General features: G+C 41.3%; 1 protein-coding gene and 1 long non-coding RNA gene across 4 annotated transcripts in view; one reads left to right on the top strand and one right to left on the bottom strand.

Annotated features, from left to right (window-relative positions):
- The first annotated feature begins 1,519 nt into the window (after positions 1-1,519).
- The window catches only part of LOC125501511, a 113,977-nt gene continuing 99,856 nt past the window's right edge, over positions 1,520-15,640 (top strand). Inside the window, exon 1 of the long non-coding RNA XR_007279101.1 lies at positions 1,520-2,112. This is a non-coding gene — a long non-coding RNA (uncharacterized LOC125501511). The remainder of the gene's footprint in view (positions 2,113-15,640) is intronic.
- Positions 13,461-15,640, bottom strand: part of LOC105685150 — an 88,575-nt gene continuing 86,395 nt past the window's right edge. For all 3 annotated transcript variants that reach the window (XM_048657686.1, XM_048657692.1, XM_048657695.1), the window contains one exon: positions 13,461-14,614. In XM_048657686.1, coding sequence (XP_048513643.1) covers positions 14,394-14,614 — 221 coding nt within the window. In that variant the 3' untranslated portion in view covers positions 13,461-14,393. The remainder of the gene's footprint in view (positions 14,615-15,640) is intronic.

Below are 15,640 nucleotides of genomic sequence, written 5' to 3'. Positions count from 1 at the left end.
ATATTGGTGGTGGGGATATGTATTGAGAGATTTTCTTTCAGGACTTTAAAGTGAAATAAAAACCCAAGTTTCGTCGCTGCTGCTCGTATGCGCGCGAACTTGGCGCTTAAAACATGCATTGCAACGCTTCATGCGTTTTAAACCCAAAAGCCGAAAAATTGTAAGGAACCAAGTACTATTGCACCTTTTTGTGCGATAGTACTTGACTTCCACGGGATTATATTTGTACAAAACTAATCAAATTTTTCCTTTCAGATTAATACTCATAAATTTTCTTGCAGATCCTAATCATTAGTTTTTATTTTCAGTTCGATTTTCAGTCATTACTTTTATTGCTAATCAAATGTTATTCACAGGCTGTCCCTGGCTACTAATATGCAGTTTGCTTTCTGATTTCAGGAATTCAAACTCCTGGACAACTCTCAACCATTCTTCCAGATTCTCCTCAATTTCGTTACTAATCGGATGTTGTTCACAGGCTGTCTCTGGCTACTAATTCAGTTCGTTTTCTGATTTCAGGAATTCAAACTCCTGGCGAGGCTCTTGGATTCCCTCAGACTTCCACTCTCGATACTAATCAGATGTTGTTCACCGGCTGTCCCTGGCTTCTAATGCAATTCATTTTTTGTTCCAGCAATCAGCATGTTGCATACCTTGTATTTTAACGTCCGAATTCGGAAAATTTAGATGGATCCTCACTCCCTCGAAGTGTTCATTTTCTAAACTCAGAAAAAACTTGAGTAATATTTTAAATTTCTGTTCCAGGAATTAGAAAAATATGTCTTCAAGATCGAATTCTGATTCTACATTTTGGCAGCTAATTTTTTTCCAGTCAACATTGCTTGTTCTTTCTCTTTGCAGAAATTTAACTTGTTATAATAATGATGTGTTAATGACTTGTTTACATGTTTCAGGATTCATGTTTTATACTTTGATTGACAATTGTATATTTTATTTGCAAAAATTCCATCTAACATAATAATGATATGTTGATCACTTTTTTCTATGTTCCAGATTTCACGTGTCATGAATTAATTGACAAACGCTTTTTCTCTTTTCAGAAGTCATACCATTGAAACACAATTTTTTATTGCTTAATTCTGTTTTCTATTCTTGATAATGATGTTTAGTAATAAGATGACTGATAATAATTATGATGATTATCCTCTGTCTGTTCTGTTCCATGTTTCATGTTTGATATGGTACCATATCTTGTTTGTGTTGTATGTAAACGTGTTCGTTGTTATGTGCAAGTTTCATTGTCCATTCATACCACATATTGTACTTTTCGTTTGTGTCAAACATAACTCATTTCTATGCGATTTATCATGCAATTTCGATGTCTAGAATTAATATACTACTGTCTCAAAAAATAACTATTTCTCTTTTCTCTCTTTCTTATGTTTCTACAGGTTCCATCCCACTGGACTGGCTCGCGAGGGGGGCCCCCCAACGACAGTGGTTTGGATAGGGCTTAACGGCGATCGTTCCACTTAAAAAAAAATCGAAACGAGCCGAGGACGCTACCTCATATAAGGTGGTTTGGAAACGCGTCATTTCAGGTGTTTCTACTAATTTCAGATACTGTGGCCCTACAAACAGTATCTCATTGAGTTAACTGCATTTATATTTATTTGTAACTGAACTTAATTTTGTCTCTGATTATATGAGGATTGTTTCAGAGGACGATTCCCCGTGTATAACATTCATTGTCTATAAATGTGAAACTTATTTACTTGTGATTTATTATATTTCTAAATGTGCATTTCAATTATATGTATTTGAGAATTCTTCTATTATTTTTTCAGCTAATCTTATATTTTTTTCCAGCATCCATTTGTTATAGATTTGGTCAGCCGACAAATTCAAACAGCACGAAAGTTGCGGGACCGTATCGTGATCGGTTCGTTTATTGATTATCATCGCGTTAACTGCGGTCGGTATGCGCTACCCCTAGTCGGTCGAGGGTGTTATTTAACTCTTGGTAGTTTCAGGAACTGCCTCGGTCGTGTGGTGAGAGGGCGTGAGCTTGCAAGACTTCAGTTGGGAAGAAGCTCTCGTTTGACCGATTTTCTTCGATCGACTGGAGGTCTGACAGGAAACGTGTCGACGGTGGGTACGCTTTTTTGGACCAGAATCGCGACAACCATAAGTCGATGGCGATATTACCTTCATCATTATTAAGTATACTGCAGCAGGAATTATCCCGATTATTCATTTCTGCATGTGATATATTTAATTGCATTCCCCTTTTCCCCCGTTGAAAATTTTGGATGAAAACTGATAGAAGTACAGAAGGCTTTGTCAAAGCCCAACAACAGACCATGTGCAATTTGCGAACTGTAAACAAGGTATAATGTCTATCGATCACGTGAAGAGATTTCTATATCAGCACGTAATCGTCTTCCGTCTTTTCTCTTAGCCTGAACAAGCACCTCCGTTGTTATAAAATAACAGCGGTGGATGCGTGAAGTCCATTAGGGGTGTGCTTGACCTTTTTATGGGCCACTTCGACCTTGGGATTTATATATTTAGGACTCGAGGGGGTTGCGCGAAAGCTCCTCAACAGCTGCGTTGACGCGAAATTATGCTACCCGGTTTATTTATTGTAATTTTTTTTTTACCATCTCTGCAGTTTAGTGGGACGGATAAACAATTCACGAAAAAATCGATCCATTAATTCCGAATCATCGGCGATGCTAATTCTTACGGAGGACAACGAATAAGCTTTGGCTCGTTTCATGCGATACGCGTTTAAAAGTTATATACATTACTCACATGAACGGAGGAGGTCTAGTTAGACACGAAAATTTTTTCACATAGTAACGAAATCTTACAAAAATAAGTTGAGTCACTACCTTAAGGAATAATGGAGGATTGACATTATACGGATTTTCATCGGGCATGATTTTTCTGCAATTTATCGATGGACATTCCTTCGATAACAAGAATCGCGTATAAATCTTTTACGTTCATTATACGTTACTTTGATGCAAAGCAAGGTTTTCGACCAGGAATTCTTAATGTCCAGTAAACAGAACAGATGCGCGTTTCGCTCTTCGCCGCGACCATTAATCATGGAAGATTAATTATTGCGTTGCTACTCGACGAAAACTTGACGAGACAATGATCGTAGGAGAAATCTCCGATGCCATTGCATTTCTCAGCGAACTTATATACGTGCGACGTGTCTACTTTCTCACCCTTCCGAATTATAGTCGGAAAAAAGAAGAGTGCGGTGTTTTTGTTACACAGGAAATTAGACCTTTTCCTCATTATACATATATCCGTGCTTTACGCATACCTGTACACTCTGATAACGGAAGAGAATCCACACGCACGAAAGATACCTTTTTTTCTCTTGTCCAAGGGTACGCAGCAGCAAGCGGCCAACCCCTCGGGTGATTCCTGTGTATATATCTTTAATTGTTATCCCTATCAGGTCCCTATGGAATCCATTGTTTATTAGGGAGTTACATTAACGTAGAAGCTGAGCGTATCGTCGGGCTTGCAGAAGGATTTGGATTCAGTTGCCGGCCACAGGGGGGTTGATATAAGGGCGAAAGAGAGAGTTCTTTTGAGACATGTATTTCTCGTTGGTAGGTAAAGAGAAAAGGAAAGAGATATAAATAAAGTTGAAGAGATGAAGAGAGGAGCGGTACGGTGGAAAGGGGAGATGGATCCCCTTAGTATAAAGTAAAGAAAACCGCGAATTGAGTCGGTAGGTAGGCTCAGACCTCGGTATTCCCTTGGATCTCCTTATTTTTGCCTATTTCCTCGGCTGTTTTCTCGAGCGCTCATCCCCCTCCCTCTATATACCGAACGGTAAGAAAAAAGAAGAAGTAAAAACCTCGAGATCCGCGCACCAGACAGCACTTTACTGAATTACAACCGCCGTACCATCTAAGTGCTGTGAGATTTGTACTATTTTCTTAATTCTGACGCTCCACTACTCGAGCGAGAGAGAAATGAAATTCAGCCATAGGTAGCTATGGTATACGTAGACATCCGGCGGGTTGCCGCTCATCGCCCACGCAAAGTCAAGTGTCGTGAAAAAGCGAGACGTATAGAGCTTCGAAGAATCGGTCGCGGTGCACCGGTGAATTTGAGGTATTGAAAGTAGTAAACCGTTACGGCGAAAATTTTTTCTCAACAATTTTCAACTTACTCCCAATACATCCGCGAGTTACGCGCCCCCGATGCTCGAATACCTCTCGTAACCTACACCGCTTGCGCAATTTGCGCCATTTTTTTCGGGGTAGAAATCACCTCAATTACATCTTTGCAGTTACGGAGAGAAGCCACCTTCTCGAACCAGCGTCGATCGCGATAAACGCCTTTGGCAACGTCGATCCAACGCAGCGCACAGCACGCGCCAAAGACGTATCGGGTTTCTGGAACGGATTTCAGACGAAATGAGCTCGAACACCGACTCGTAATTCCAGACGTAATACGTCTCGGAACCTAGATTCGGTTTACTAACTAAATTACATCTTGGTTACCACGGTATTGCTTTGTTCACGCTATATTCCTACATCGGTTCTATCATTGCTTACGCGTCAGTATTGAGTACGGTACATACGTATACAACTACGTATATTCGCACGTAGCACGATTTCAAAGGAACGAGACGATATCGCGAGATGAGAACCAGCGGGACGGTTCCCGAGTAAGAAATTCAGCGAAACTAAAAAAACGTTGAAATGCAGTTCTTCCAAAACGCGCAATCGTCTGAACAGTTTTCGTTTTTCCGGGATACCCCATACATTGGTAAGGTTTCTGACTATCAGCCCTTGATGCGCAATAGACGGTTTATGAAGAGAATGAGAAGAAAAAAAAAACACTCGAGTAAAAGAATGCGATGCGATGTTGGAAAGACAACGGAGAAGAAGAAAAAGGATTAAACGAAATAAAAAAACGGAGAAGAAAGGAATGCGATGGTTGGTAGTGAACGAAATTGCGTAGGTGCCAAAGTCGAGGTGGCTACGCGGTATATAGCATTACGTTTCGCGGGTATGGAAAAAATAAAGGGGGAAAAAAAAGAAATTAGAAGAAAAACCTTATATCCTCTCGAAAATATAGTCTGAGAAAAAGACGCCCCCGAGACGACGGATACAAAAGAGTGGAGATGCGCGGGGAGAGAAGTCTGGCTAATTTGCTCCGGAGCAACGGACGTATAGGCATGTGATACGCGCGGCGATGCGACGGGGTAAAAAGCTCCGGGTTTCACGGCGAATTCACCCAAGACACGCGAATCTTTTCGACGGGTTACGGAACTGCGTTGCGTGACGTCGGAATCGAGCTCGTATTTTCCATTTAGGACGGGCAAACGCTCGACGCGGTGACTGCCGCGAAAACGATTCGAGGAGGTTCGTTAAGTCGTGAATCAAAACTATAACCGAAGACGGGGGAGAACGCGATAAAGATCAAACGGATACGAAGGAACGTGACAAACGACGATACGCCGTAATAAACTCTTCACATCCATTACGTTTATAAACGTTATTATTGTAAAGCGTTACGTTCGTACGTACGTTTGACGTAGCCGTTGCATAAGATATTCCGTGCGATGCCGAGACTCGACGATCAGAGTCGTACCCCTAATTTTGTTACGTTATCTTCACGTACGTGAAATGGGCTAATTCGACAAAAAACGTTTACGGGCTGTTGGACCAAAAATATCGAGCGACGCCGACGATACAGTGTTTTAGTTTTAGATTCAATGAAAATAGGTCACCCCAGTAACGCGAACGTTTAATTAACTTTAAATAGGTATTAAATTATTTCTGAAATGTCCTTAAGTGGAATCAATTTTCATTAAGTTCATGGCTGTGACACAGAGATCACTTAAAATACTCATTAGTTTTCTCGTATAAGTATTACAGCGGACTTAGAACTCACATTGTAATCAAAGTGATTATGGGGAATTCGCCGTGCTCGGTATACGATCACTTATACGCGTAAGTTCCAAACACTAGTAATATTTCAGCAACGAAATGAGCTGGAAGTCTCATTTACTTCGTATTTTGTTTTCTCCATTCCGCGATCGACTCGTCCCGCGGTAGGATCTGGTATGTCGAAAGCTTTTTCAGCAAAATATGTGAGAATTTTTTTTTTCTCATTTTTTTTTCTAGTCTTTCTACATCCGGCGAGAGGTTTGAATCACTTCCTGGCGATATTTTCTTAATAAATCGCCGAGATTTCGCGTGGACAAGCAAAATGCGCGGGTGGGTATAATATTTATAGGTCGAAGCGGGGGTGTCCACGTGTTAGATGACCACAGACACGCCATTCTCGATTTAGCTACCGGTCGGGTAAAACTTTCCTTCGGAAAATGTTTCCTATATACAGTTAACGGTTGCTGAAAGTGTCGGTGAAGGGTGACCGGGGGGGGGGGGGGGGGGGTCCCTCGGAAGTATCCTAAGTTAAGGATTAGAGTTATCGACCATGGGCAATTCCTACAGGCGCCGTTTCCTCGGCAATAATCAAAGGAAGAGTTGACCCAAAAAAGAAAGGGAAAACTGGCTCTCTTAGGCTTCCACACTTCTTTTCTCTTCCTTTAAAGGGACCTCCTGCATAAGTGTGTATACCTATAGATGCGGTACATATATGTATATATATATGCACATATATTGGTTCTCGGTATAACAGTAACAGGGGACTTACCTCTTCCCGCAGGGTTGAAGAACGTGGTACACACCCTCTTAGGTATAGGGTAAGGAAAGGACAATGAAAATATATGAGGAGGTAATTTTCCCCGCAATATTCCGAAGGAATTTATGGGTTATTAATTTTATGAACCTTCGGTCCGGGTCTAACGGAGCGTACGAACTATACCATATCGTACAGTGCTTGTGTCTCTTCTGTGACAATAAGTATCTTCGTTGTGTCGGTGTGAGGTGCAAGTGCACTTCTATACCTCCCCCTCCCCCTCACCTTTCTCTCTCGCGGTAACTTTCTTCCTGTAAGTTTACTTACCTAACACACTTCCAACTTTAACGGATAAGTATCTACCCTCCCTTTATATACTTATTGCTACAACTGTTCTCATGCATTTTCCGAAATAAAATTTATACTTGTTCGCCGAGAATGACGAAATTTTTTTTTTTCTCACTCCAGCCAGTTTTATTTGCTTATTTGAAAACTAACGGCGTGAATATCAACAGTCATTAGAATTCGCTACAAGATTATTTTATACGTAGACACTCAATTACCGTATATTTAGTGTGTTCGCTCATTACCGGTTTACACTTATATTAGTTATAACAGCGACATTTATGACTGTGAAAATCTAAGAGAACTAAAAGTTTAACATAACTGCAGTGCGCTGTGGTGTTCAGAGGTTATTATACATACACCTATACGTATATTGAACGGTTGTACGAGGCCGGAGCATGCTTGCAATTGCGGAGCTATAAATTTCATCAACTTTGCAATATAAACTAAACGGCGAATGAATCGCCTTGGCGAATGTCGTACGTCATTTAGAAAATTACTTTCATTTGTCTTCGAATTCTCGAAGGTTTTAGAAAAATCTTTCGTCGAAAGTATAGACTGAAGGTAAGATGGAAGGAGGGAGAAAGCTCACGCCTGATCAATTGAACGCACCGATCGCGAAATTGAACGCGCGTCGTTGTTGAAGTGAATGAAAAAATTGGGGATAGGAAATCTGGAATAATATTAGCGCAGTTAAACTTGAGGGGCGTGATATTTTGGAACTTATCCACCGCGTTAGCGCGGGTGTAGATATTATGTTTGGGCGCGATTCATGTGATTCTGGCGAATAATTTGGAATTGAGAATCTTTCAACGAGCACAAAAGTAAGCGGTTTCCTCGAAAGGTATACCTATAATATGATATAAGCAGCTTTACGCGGATATCGTATGCATCGTGCGGGGTGTGCGTGTGTGATCCGAATCCGTCAAACAGCCTCAACAAAAGTTCTATCCGTTCTGAACTCTCGGCGTACGGTTCTATATACGTATATGTAGGTAGTACTTATAGGTGAACGCAGCTTATTGATCGGAGATTTTACGATATAACCGATTTACGCATGTGAGAATATCGTACCAACGCGTATTTATATGTATGTTGCATTATTTGATTGAATAATGCGAAGTACAAATCGCCGAATTGAAAATGATAGAGTGGCGTATAATAGATTGGATTTTCACGGAGTATATCTGTATAATAAATGGGGAAAGCGGCGGAAAACTTTCAGCCTGAAATCTTTCGCGCCCAGATGATTTCGATGCCCCCCCCTCATAACCTATGCGATGCCGAAAACACCCGCGACGCGGTTCAAAGCCGCGACGCTCTTCGAGGCTGCTACGTCGTTCGGAAATTACGCATAACTCACTCCCGCCTATTGTGAGATTTACCATGAAATTCAAAAGACACCTCCCCCCGCAATATTCGAAGCCTCGAGCCGCTCCGTGCGCGGTGCGACGATCCCTCATCCGAAAGGAGCTTTAAACGGGTCAAAAGAACCGAGGAGCTAAAACGGGCCGCCATTTTTAATCACCGCGTGTCCCTGAGGAATTGGAAGATGCGAAAGATCGCAAGCCTGGAAATGATTGAATCCGATAACAATCGGTTTTTTTATGCATTTCTTTACTTCTTTCTTATTTTTTTTTTTGATTCTCTTAACTCGGATTTGTTTTTTCTATGATACGTTTTTGATTAATCAGACCACTCGTCGCATAAGTACAGCTGTGCGAAATCGCATCCCTTAACGCACAATCATTTTTCTTCTCCGGGGGTTAACGGCGGAAAAAGACCCTGCGACCTCCAGGTGTACGGGGCACGTAAAATATAGGGGAAAATATATATATATATATATATCGAGCTGCAGAGATTACGACCTCGAAATGAACTGCACACTTTACGGTACAGTGTCTAAGCTTTATCAAATTGCTATCGAAAAATTGTTCACAGTTTATATACCGAGGGCTGAAAACCGGTAGGGCGCATCCCGTAAAAAGTATTAGAATATATGCATGGTATTACAAGCGTTATTTTCCATTCTCCTTCGCTTTATCGACTAATTTTCCTCGCTTATGATACAGGTACCTACTTTATTTACACCCTGCAGATCCATGTGAAAAATGCGAAATGATCAACGATGCTCCATAAAGATGCAAATAGACCAAGCGATCAGTCCGTGAATGAGAAATCTACGAATAAGACGATGACGGTATAATGGGATGAAACGTGGGCATCGGCTACTGCGGGGGTCCCTTTACCTTTATCCCTGGGGGCCTCACCGGTGCGCCTGAACTTGGAGAATGAGTTTCACGGCAATACGAGCTGATTGATACACGCTTGATGCCTCTGATTTGATGGCGGCCGGTAGCCGGCCCCGCCAGCTCATTTACCAAATTGCTAATTAATATCCCGCGCTAACTAGAAATCTCAGCAGCTCCTCTACGCGTTTGTCGAACGAGGGAACACAGAGCGTGACGGGTTCTATGGTTGCTCAAAATCATTCGCAAATTTTTCACTTCATTCCATCGATTAGTCAAGCCTTTTTATTCCTCTGATCGAAAGTCTGGTTGTGCGGAATGGTGCGGAGATTCTATTTTTTCTGGAACTAAAAGGCAGACGACGGTTACACGCGTACGAACGTGTGGCAATTGCGAAGGGTTGATATTCGCACATGACCGGTGTGCGAATGAGAGACACGTAGAAAATTTGAGGAAGCGGATTTTGCACAGCTTACATGGTGCATAGGTAACGCGCACCTATATGGAGGGCATTTAAATATCACCCAAGTAGACACTTTCATTTCCGAGTTTCTAACCGGAGAAATATTATCCCAGGAAATGATATTCAAAACGCGAAAATACGTATATAAATTACCGTTTTACCTTGTGTACCTGCGTCATCCTTGGTCGTACGTACATCCCCGTCATAGGAATACCCACTCGCGGACAGAGCTTCGATTCTTCGCCTCGAAGACGTTGTGTAAAAAACACAATAGACGACGGACCTCCGATCTTCCGTGACGTGAGCGGTTTAATTCGTATAATTCTCTGAACTATACTACTCGCCGAACGGTTCGAAGCATCGAACCGTCGGAAATCGAATCAAAGGATTTCTGTCCCCGCACCATAACGAGCACCCCATTCATTAGAGCAGGAAACACTTATGTCGGTGCAGTAGAATTACACTCGAACGGTTCGATACAGCTCGTTATCAGAGGCGTCTGATCTTGCGATGCGGGCTCATCGAATTTCACAGGGATGAAGGATCGGGTGAATTCTTCATAAATTTATAAAAATAATTCATTCGGCAAAACTAGCGAATGAATTTCCGCTACTTTCTGCCTTAGTTTCCGGTATTGCAGCTCCACCGTGATACCGAGGGTCCTCATTCCCGGATTTCATTTCACCTCAGTCGCTCATTCGACCTCGGTCGGAGGAGAGTTGCAGTAGCCGCGAACCCCTTTCGTTGTCCTAATCTCGCTGAAATGTGCTTCTTATTCAAATGAAGCCGGTGGTAGGTTTGTTGTAGCCGATGTACGGGGGCGGTCCCGGTCGGGAGGTGGTCGGGCGGAAAGGGATGGAGGAGATGAGCCGAGCCGAAGGAATGGAAAAGTAAAGGAGAAGAGGGAAAAACGGGAAACGCAGCGGGGAGTACGAGCGACCCTTCGGTTTAACGGGGAAATAAGGGCGTGAGTTTTCGCGTATTTAAATAGGGTATTCGCACACCGCTCTACCGTCGGAGAGGGTTCGCGCGAAGCGAGCGCGCGGTTATAACGTCGCGCAGTCCCCGCAGGATAAGGGAAACGGATCCAATCATAATCTCTACCCATTTTCATCCCCATTTCGCGGCCGGATAAAATTTAACCCCCTCTCTCTCCCCTTATAGGATACCGGAGCCCGGTTCTATTCAATCTATTCCTCGCTCGCTATCCCTGTAACACGACGTCGAATGCGTCGGAAGACTTTTTCTTCTCCTCCTCCGCCGTTATTATGGCTTTTCAAAACGCGACCACGCTATCCTCAAATTTCCTACCTCGATCCGTGATATCGGTATAGAGAGAACTGAATACCGCGAGCTGCGGAGCCCCCTGACCGTCCCTTTTTCATCCGCATTACCACCACCCTTTCGGACTCCTTATGTATTCACACCCCCCTGCACATCGTTCGAAAATTTTCATTTCGCGTACCTCAATTTTTATATAAACTTTACACGGATGCCGCGCATCCGATCCTCGGAAAAGGTTATCACGTTTCCGCTATCAAAGAACGAAATAGAAGCGGAAAAAAATGTCGAAAAAAAGTCGATCCCCGATAGGTAGGTAGGTAGGTAGGTAGGTAGGTAGGTAGGTATATGGGCGTATGTATGAATGGTAGATCGTACAACGGTTTTACGTGGAAAGAGAGGAGAGGCGCGATTCGGTACGAACAAATGTTTCACCCTTTGACAAACGTATCGGCGGCGCGAGCTGGTCGTAGAAGGGGATGAGGAGTGAACGGAACTAGTGAACATTAAAATCGGAGGGGCGTGAAATAATGTTGGCGAAACAAACGTGGGTCGTAACGAGGTTTAAAAGTAGGGTAAAATGGAGTTTTGATTTTCGCGCAAGCCCGTGGGATGTGCGCGTTATCGATACGTTATCGCGTCGTTTCGGTGTGTGTGTGTGTGTGGGGGGGGGGGAGGGGGGAGGGGGATGTCCCGGGATGATTAAACGCGCGGGGTGAGGTGGTGGCACCGTCGATGGCCAGGGTTTTCCATGGAGTCGGAGCGCCGGGTTTTGTAGATATTTCAGTCGCTGCAGAAGAGGGATATACACAGAGAATCGGGGAGAGCGGAAAATTTAAGGGAAGGGGTTAAGGTCCGCGGGTCGGGCTTATCGTTGAAACGCCGCGGCAGGTGCGGGTTTATATATACGTATACGTTTACACGGAGTAGGTAAAACAATCGCTTAATCGCGTTTAATCACAGCTAATCGCATTTTATCCACTTAACCGTTTACCCCGTATTACCTTTCTTTGCACCCTTTTTTTCCCTCTTGTTTTCCTTACCAATTTTCTTCTCTTATTTTTTTTTCCTACGCTGCCAACGGGACGTTCATCTGTCACTCTCGTACCTACTCGCGTCTGAATCTTCGTCGCGAAACTACGTCTGATATTTTCTATTACCTCGGATGAAATTATTTCCTTCCCATTGTCGGATGTACTGCAAAAATTGACTGATTAAACGGAATACAATTGGACCATTATAGAGATTTTCCTGGATAGATTTTATTATGTAATATAAACTTATATGTTACACGTCGCTACATATATCGCTTATTGCTAATTGTAAGCCTAAATTACTAATTCCTTAAACCTCAGAATGCACAGTGTCTTGTACAGAATTATTATTATTGTTATTATTGTTATCATTAATTACTGTTAATTTTATCGGTTAATCGCATTCAGTGTTATTTTCTTGACCGTTTGAAATTTGTTTGTTTTATTATTATCAGTTTAGTTGTATTATTTTTTCTTTTTTTTTTCAATTTTCGGTATCGTGTTGCAGAAGTGAAATTCTCACGTCGACTTGATCCGTTATCAAAGTCTTCGTCATGACTATGAGTCGTGGCGATCGGTGGCTCGCTGTATGAACGATTTTTCAAAATTTATTCTTTCCCTTTTTTTAATTCATTATCATTCCTTATTTATTTATATTTTTCCTCTCGAGAAGTCTTAGACGATCTACATTACAAAACGTTAGCCTAAAGTCGAATTCGCATTGGCTTCGCTTAATTTTTCGTGGCCAGTTTCAAATGTACGGGTTTTTAATTGCAGTTTACGGTAATCATGGCTTTTGATTTACTTGATTTCTAATTATTCTCTTCTCTCATTTCTTCCCATTCGATCAGTTATTTCAAAGAATCAAGCCAACGCGATTATAATAGTTTATTCAGCCCTCTTGAAGGGCGGTATAATGTACGTGTAATCATTATACATGTACTCACATTAATAATATTATTATAATTAATGAGTTGTTGGTTTTTTTTTTTTTTTTTTTTTTATTTTTTACGATTAGTTCTCGTTATCAATACAATTATTAATCATTAGTTATTATCGTTAACGGTAACTCTACGATATAATACACTCATCTAACCGTACCTGATGATATTTTTGTATAAATTTTCCACCCATCTTATGTACTATTCACGCGGTATATTATGTCATATACTCGCAATTAGTTTTTTTTTTTTTTGTTGCTTTTTGTTTGTTTTTTTTTCATTTTTTTTTGTTAAATTTATTTTTATTCTATCTCTTGGTACGAATTAGTAAAATAATAATCGGCATAAAGATATTTATTGGGAGAAAAAAAACTTTTCCGAGTAACGATAAATTTTTCGAATAAAATGAAAAGAAATAAAATAATAAATAATAAAATATTAAAAATCATCGAGTTCAGGTATAGGATTTTTGCGATTTTTATCTTCGGAAAGAAAATACTGTGCAAATATTATATATTATTATTTTTACGTAATAAGTTTTTCTTGCTTCTCGTCTTACGATTAATACATACATAAGTATATTCGTTCGTTGAAATTGGAAGATAGTAGATTGGATAGTAATAAGTTACACAGGTATGAGCCAGTTGAACAGGTGGTTTAGTCGGATTGAATAATGATTGTTTCTGATCGGTAGTCGTCTGTTAAAAGTGTCACGGATTGTCTCGTTGAGTCGGGTAAAATAATTTGATCTTTGAATTTTTAAGCTGGACATGATGTACGTACGATTATGTTATAATACAGCTACGGTTGAAACATTCGGCGCGTTTATAAAATATCCCTATTTTATTTTATTCATCACTACACTTTGGTTACATTCGCTCGTAAAAAATAAGAAGATTCTCTGAAGCGTGTTTGATTTTTTTTCCTCAATTTTTCGTTCGGGTTCCTTTTTCATTGTTCTTATGCGATTGGTATAATTCGCGAAGTGATATTTAGAATTGTTTTTAAATAATTTAGGGTAGTAATGCTCGAGTTTTTTTTTTTCATGTTCATATATAGGTATTGAAATAACTTCGGGTGAAGATATTGTATAGTTAGATATTTATACCATGCTTGGAGAAAAATTTAATTTCGCATTTCTATTTGGAGAAAGTTTGAAAAAAGAGATATGACGTGGGGTACTATATATGTATGTATATTTACATATATATGTATATATTAATATTGTACATACATGCCATGTGTGTAACGAGGACGATTTGTGTAAAAGATATTTAGTATATATCGTAAATTCGCTATTCATCTTTGGTTTATCGTTATTTTTTTTTTATTTTCTTCTTTTTTTTTTCTTCTTCTCTTCACTTCTTCTCTCGTTTTTAATATTCCTGCAATGTTATTGCGGCGAGGTATATTCACCGGTGCAGATTTTCTACCAGTGATGTATGTCGACGACCGTGGGCTTTCCGTTTTCGGATGAACAAGGACTCGCGCTTCCGCACCATTTAATCTGCTCCAATGGTGGGCAGGGTGTTCCACCTCTGCGAGGTCTCACCGTGACCTTTCTCGTCCTCTGAGTTTCGCCAACCCCACAACTTCTGCTGCAAGCGCTCCAAGGACCCCATTCCCCAACCTTGCAGTCTCTGGGTACGCCTGCGAATTTCAATGCATGAAAAAACCCGTGGTCAGATATCGTTTTGTTTTCCGTTAGACATCACGAGACGCGCGTGTTCTTTCATTTCTTCGCTATGAGCGTATCGCGTCTTAGGCACAAACAGCGGTGTGCTGTCGTTGATTTATTCGTAGCGAAAGTTGTTACCGGTGGATAATTTGGATTTTAGGGTACGGAGCGGCAGAAAGAGAGTGCGGAGGGTTGGAAGGGAAAGGGAGATCTGAGTTCGTCGCGCTAACGGGAATTATAATTCAGCAGTTAAGGGGTTAAAAGCGTGGAAATTGGACGGGACACCTTTTCGTGGTTAATGAAATAGCTCGCGTTAATTACCCAATTAGGTACGCAGAAGCCCTGGGATATTTTACGTTTTAAGTGGAAGGAGACAACCGAGAGGGTAGCTGGTAGCGGCGAATCGTCTTTCGCTCGCGGAAATCAACGGTCCGTACGGATAGATATAACCACTTTTCGCAGGACGGTTGGGACAAATTCGCGACCTGGTTATCAACCGCTCAACCGACGATTCATTTGTTCTTAGAGTAAAGAGCATGAAAAAGAAATATGGGAGCAGTCTTGTACGCGTTATTCATTTTACCTCGCTCTCCATTTTTACGTGTATATTTTTTTTTTTTTTCCCTCCTCTTTTCTCATTCTGCTTTGTTTCTTTTTGAGATTTAGCGCGGGGAGTTTCTCCGCGGTACCTACCGTGGGGAAAAAAAAAACGATCATCTACCACAGAGGAGACCCTCGGGGTTGCCAGGGATCGCGATTACGAGGGACCGATCTTTTTAGTATTCGTCTCTCCATCCCAGGGCCGTTTCTGAACTCCCGGGAATTCGTTAGGGTTTAGATTAGAAGGCCAATTAAAGAAGTTCATTCGCTTCGTACTGCAGCGTTAGCTCGTAACTAAAGCTTAATCGCAAGCTCGATGAAAATGAACAATAAGAGATCAAACGAAATTGAAGAAGAATTTTAACGTAGGTAATAAAAATATGAAATTCGTCAAACAA

This window comes from Athalia rosae, chromosome 1 (assembly GCF_917208135.1).
Source record: "Athalia rosae chromosome 1, iyAthRosa1.1, whole genome shotgun sequence".
In the NCBI taxonomy this organism is placed as follows: Eukaryota; Metazoa; Arthropoda; class Insecta; order Hymenoptera; family Athaliidae; genus Athalia; species Athalia rosae.
The sequence above is the reverse complement of the archived record's forward strand: the minus strand, read 5'-3'. Positions and strand labels throughout refer to the sequence as shown.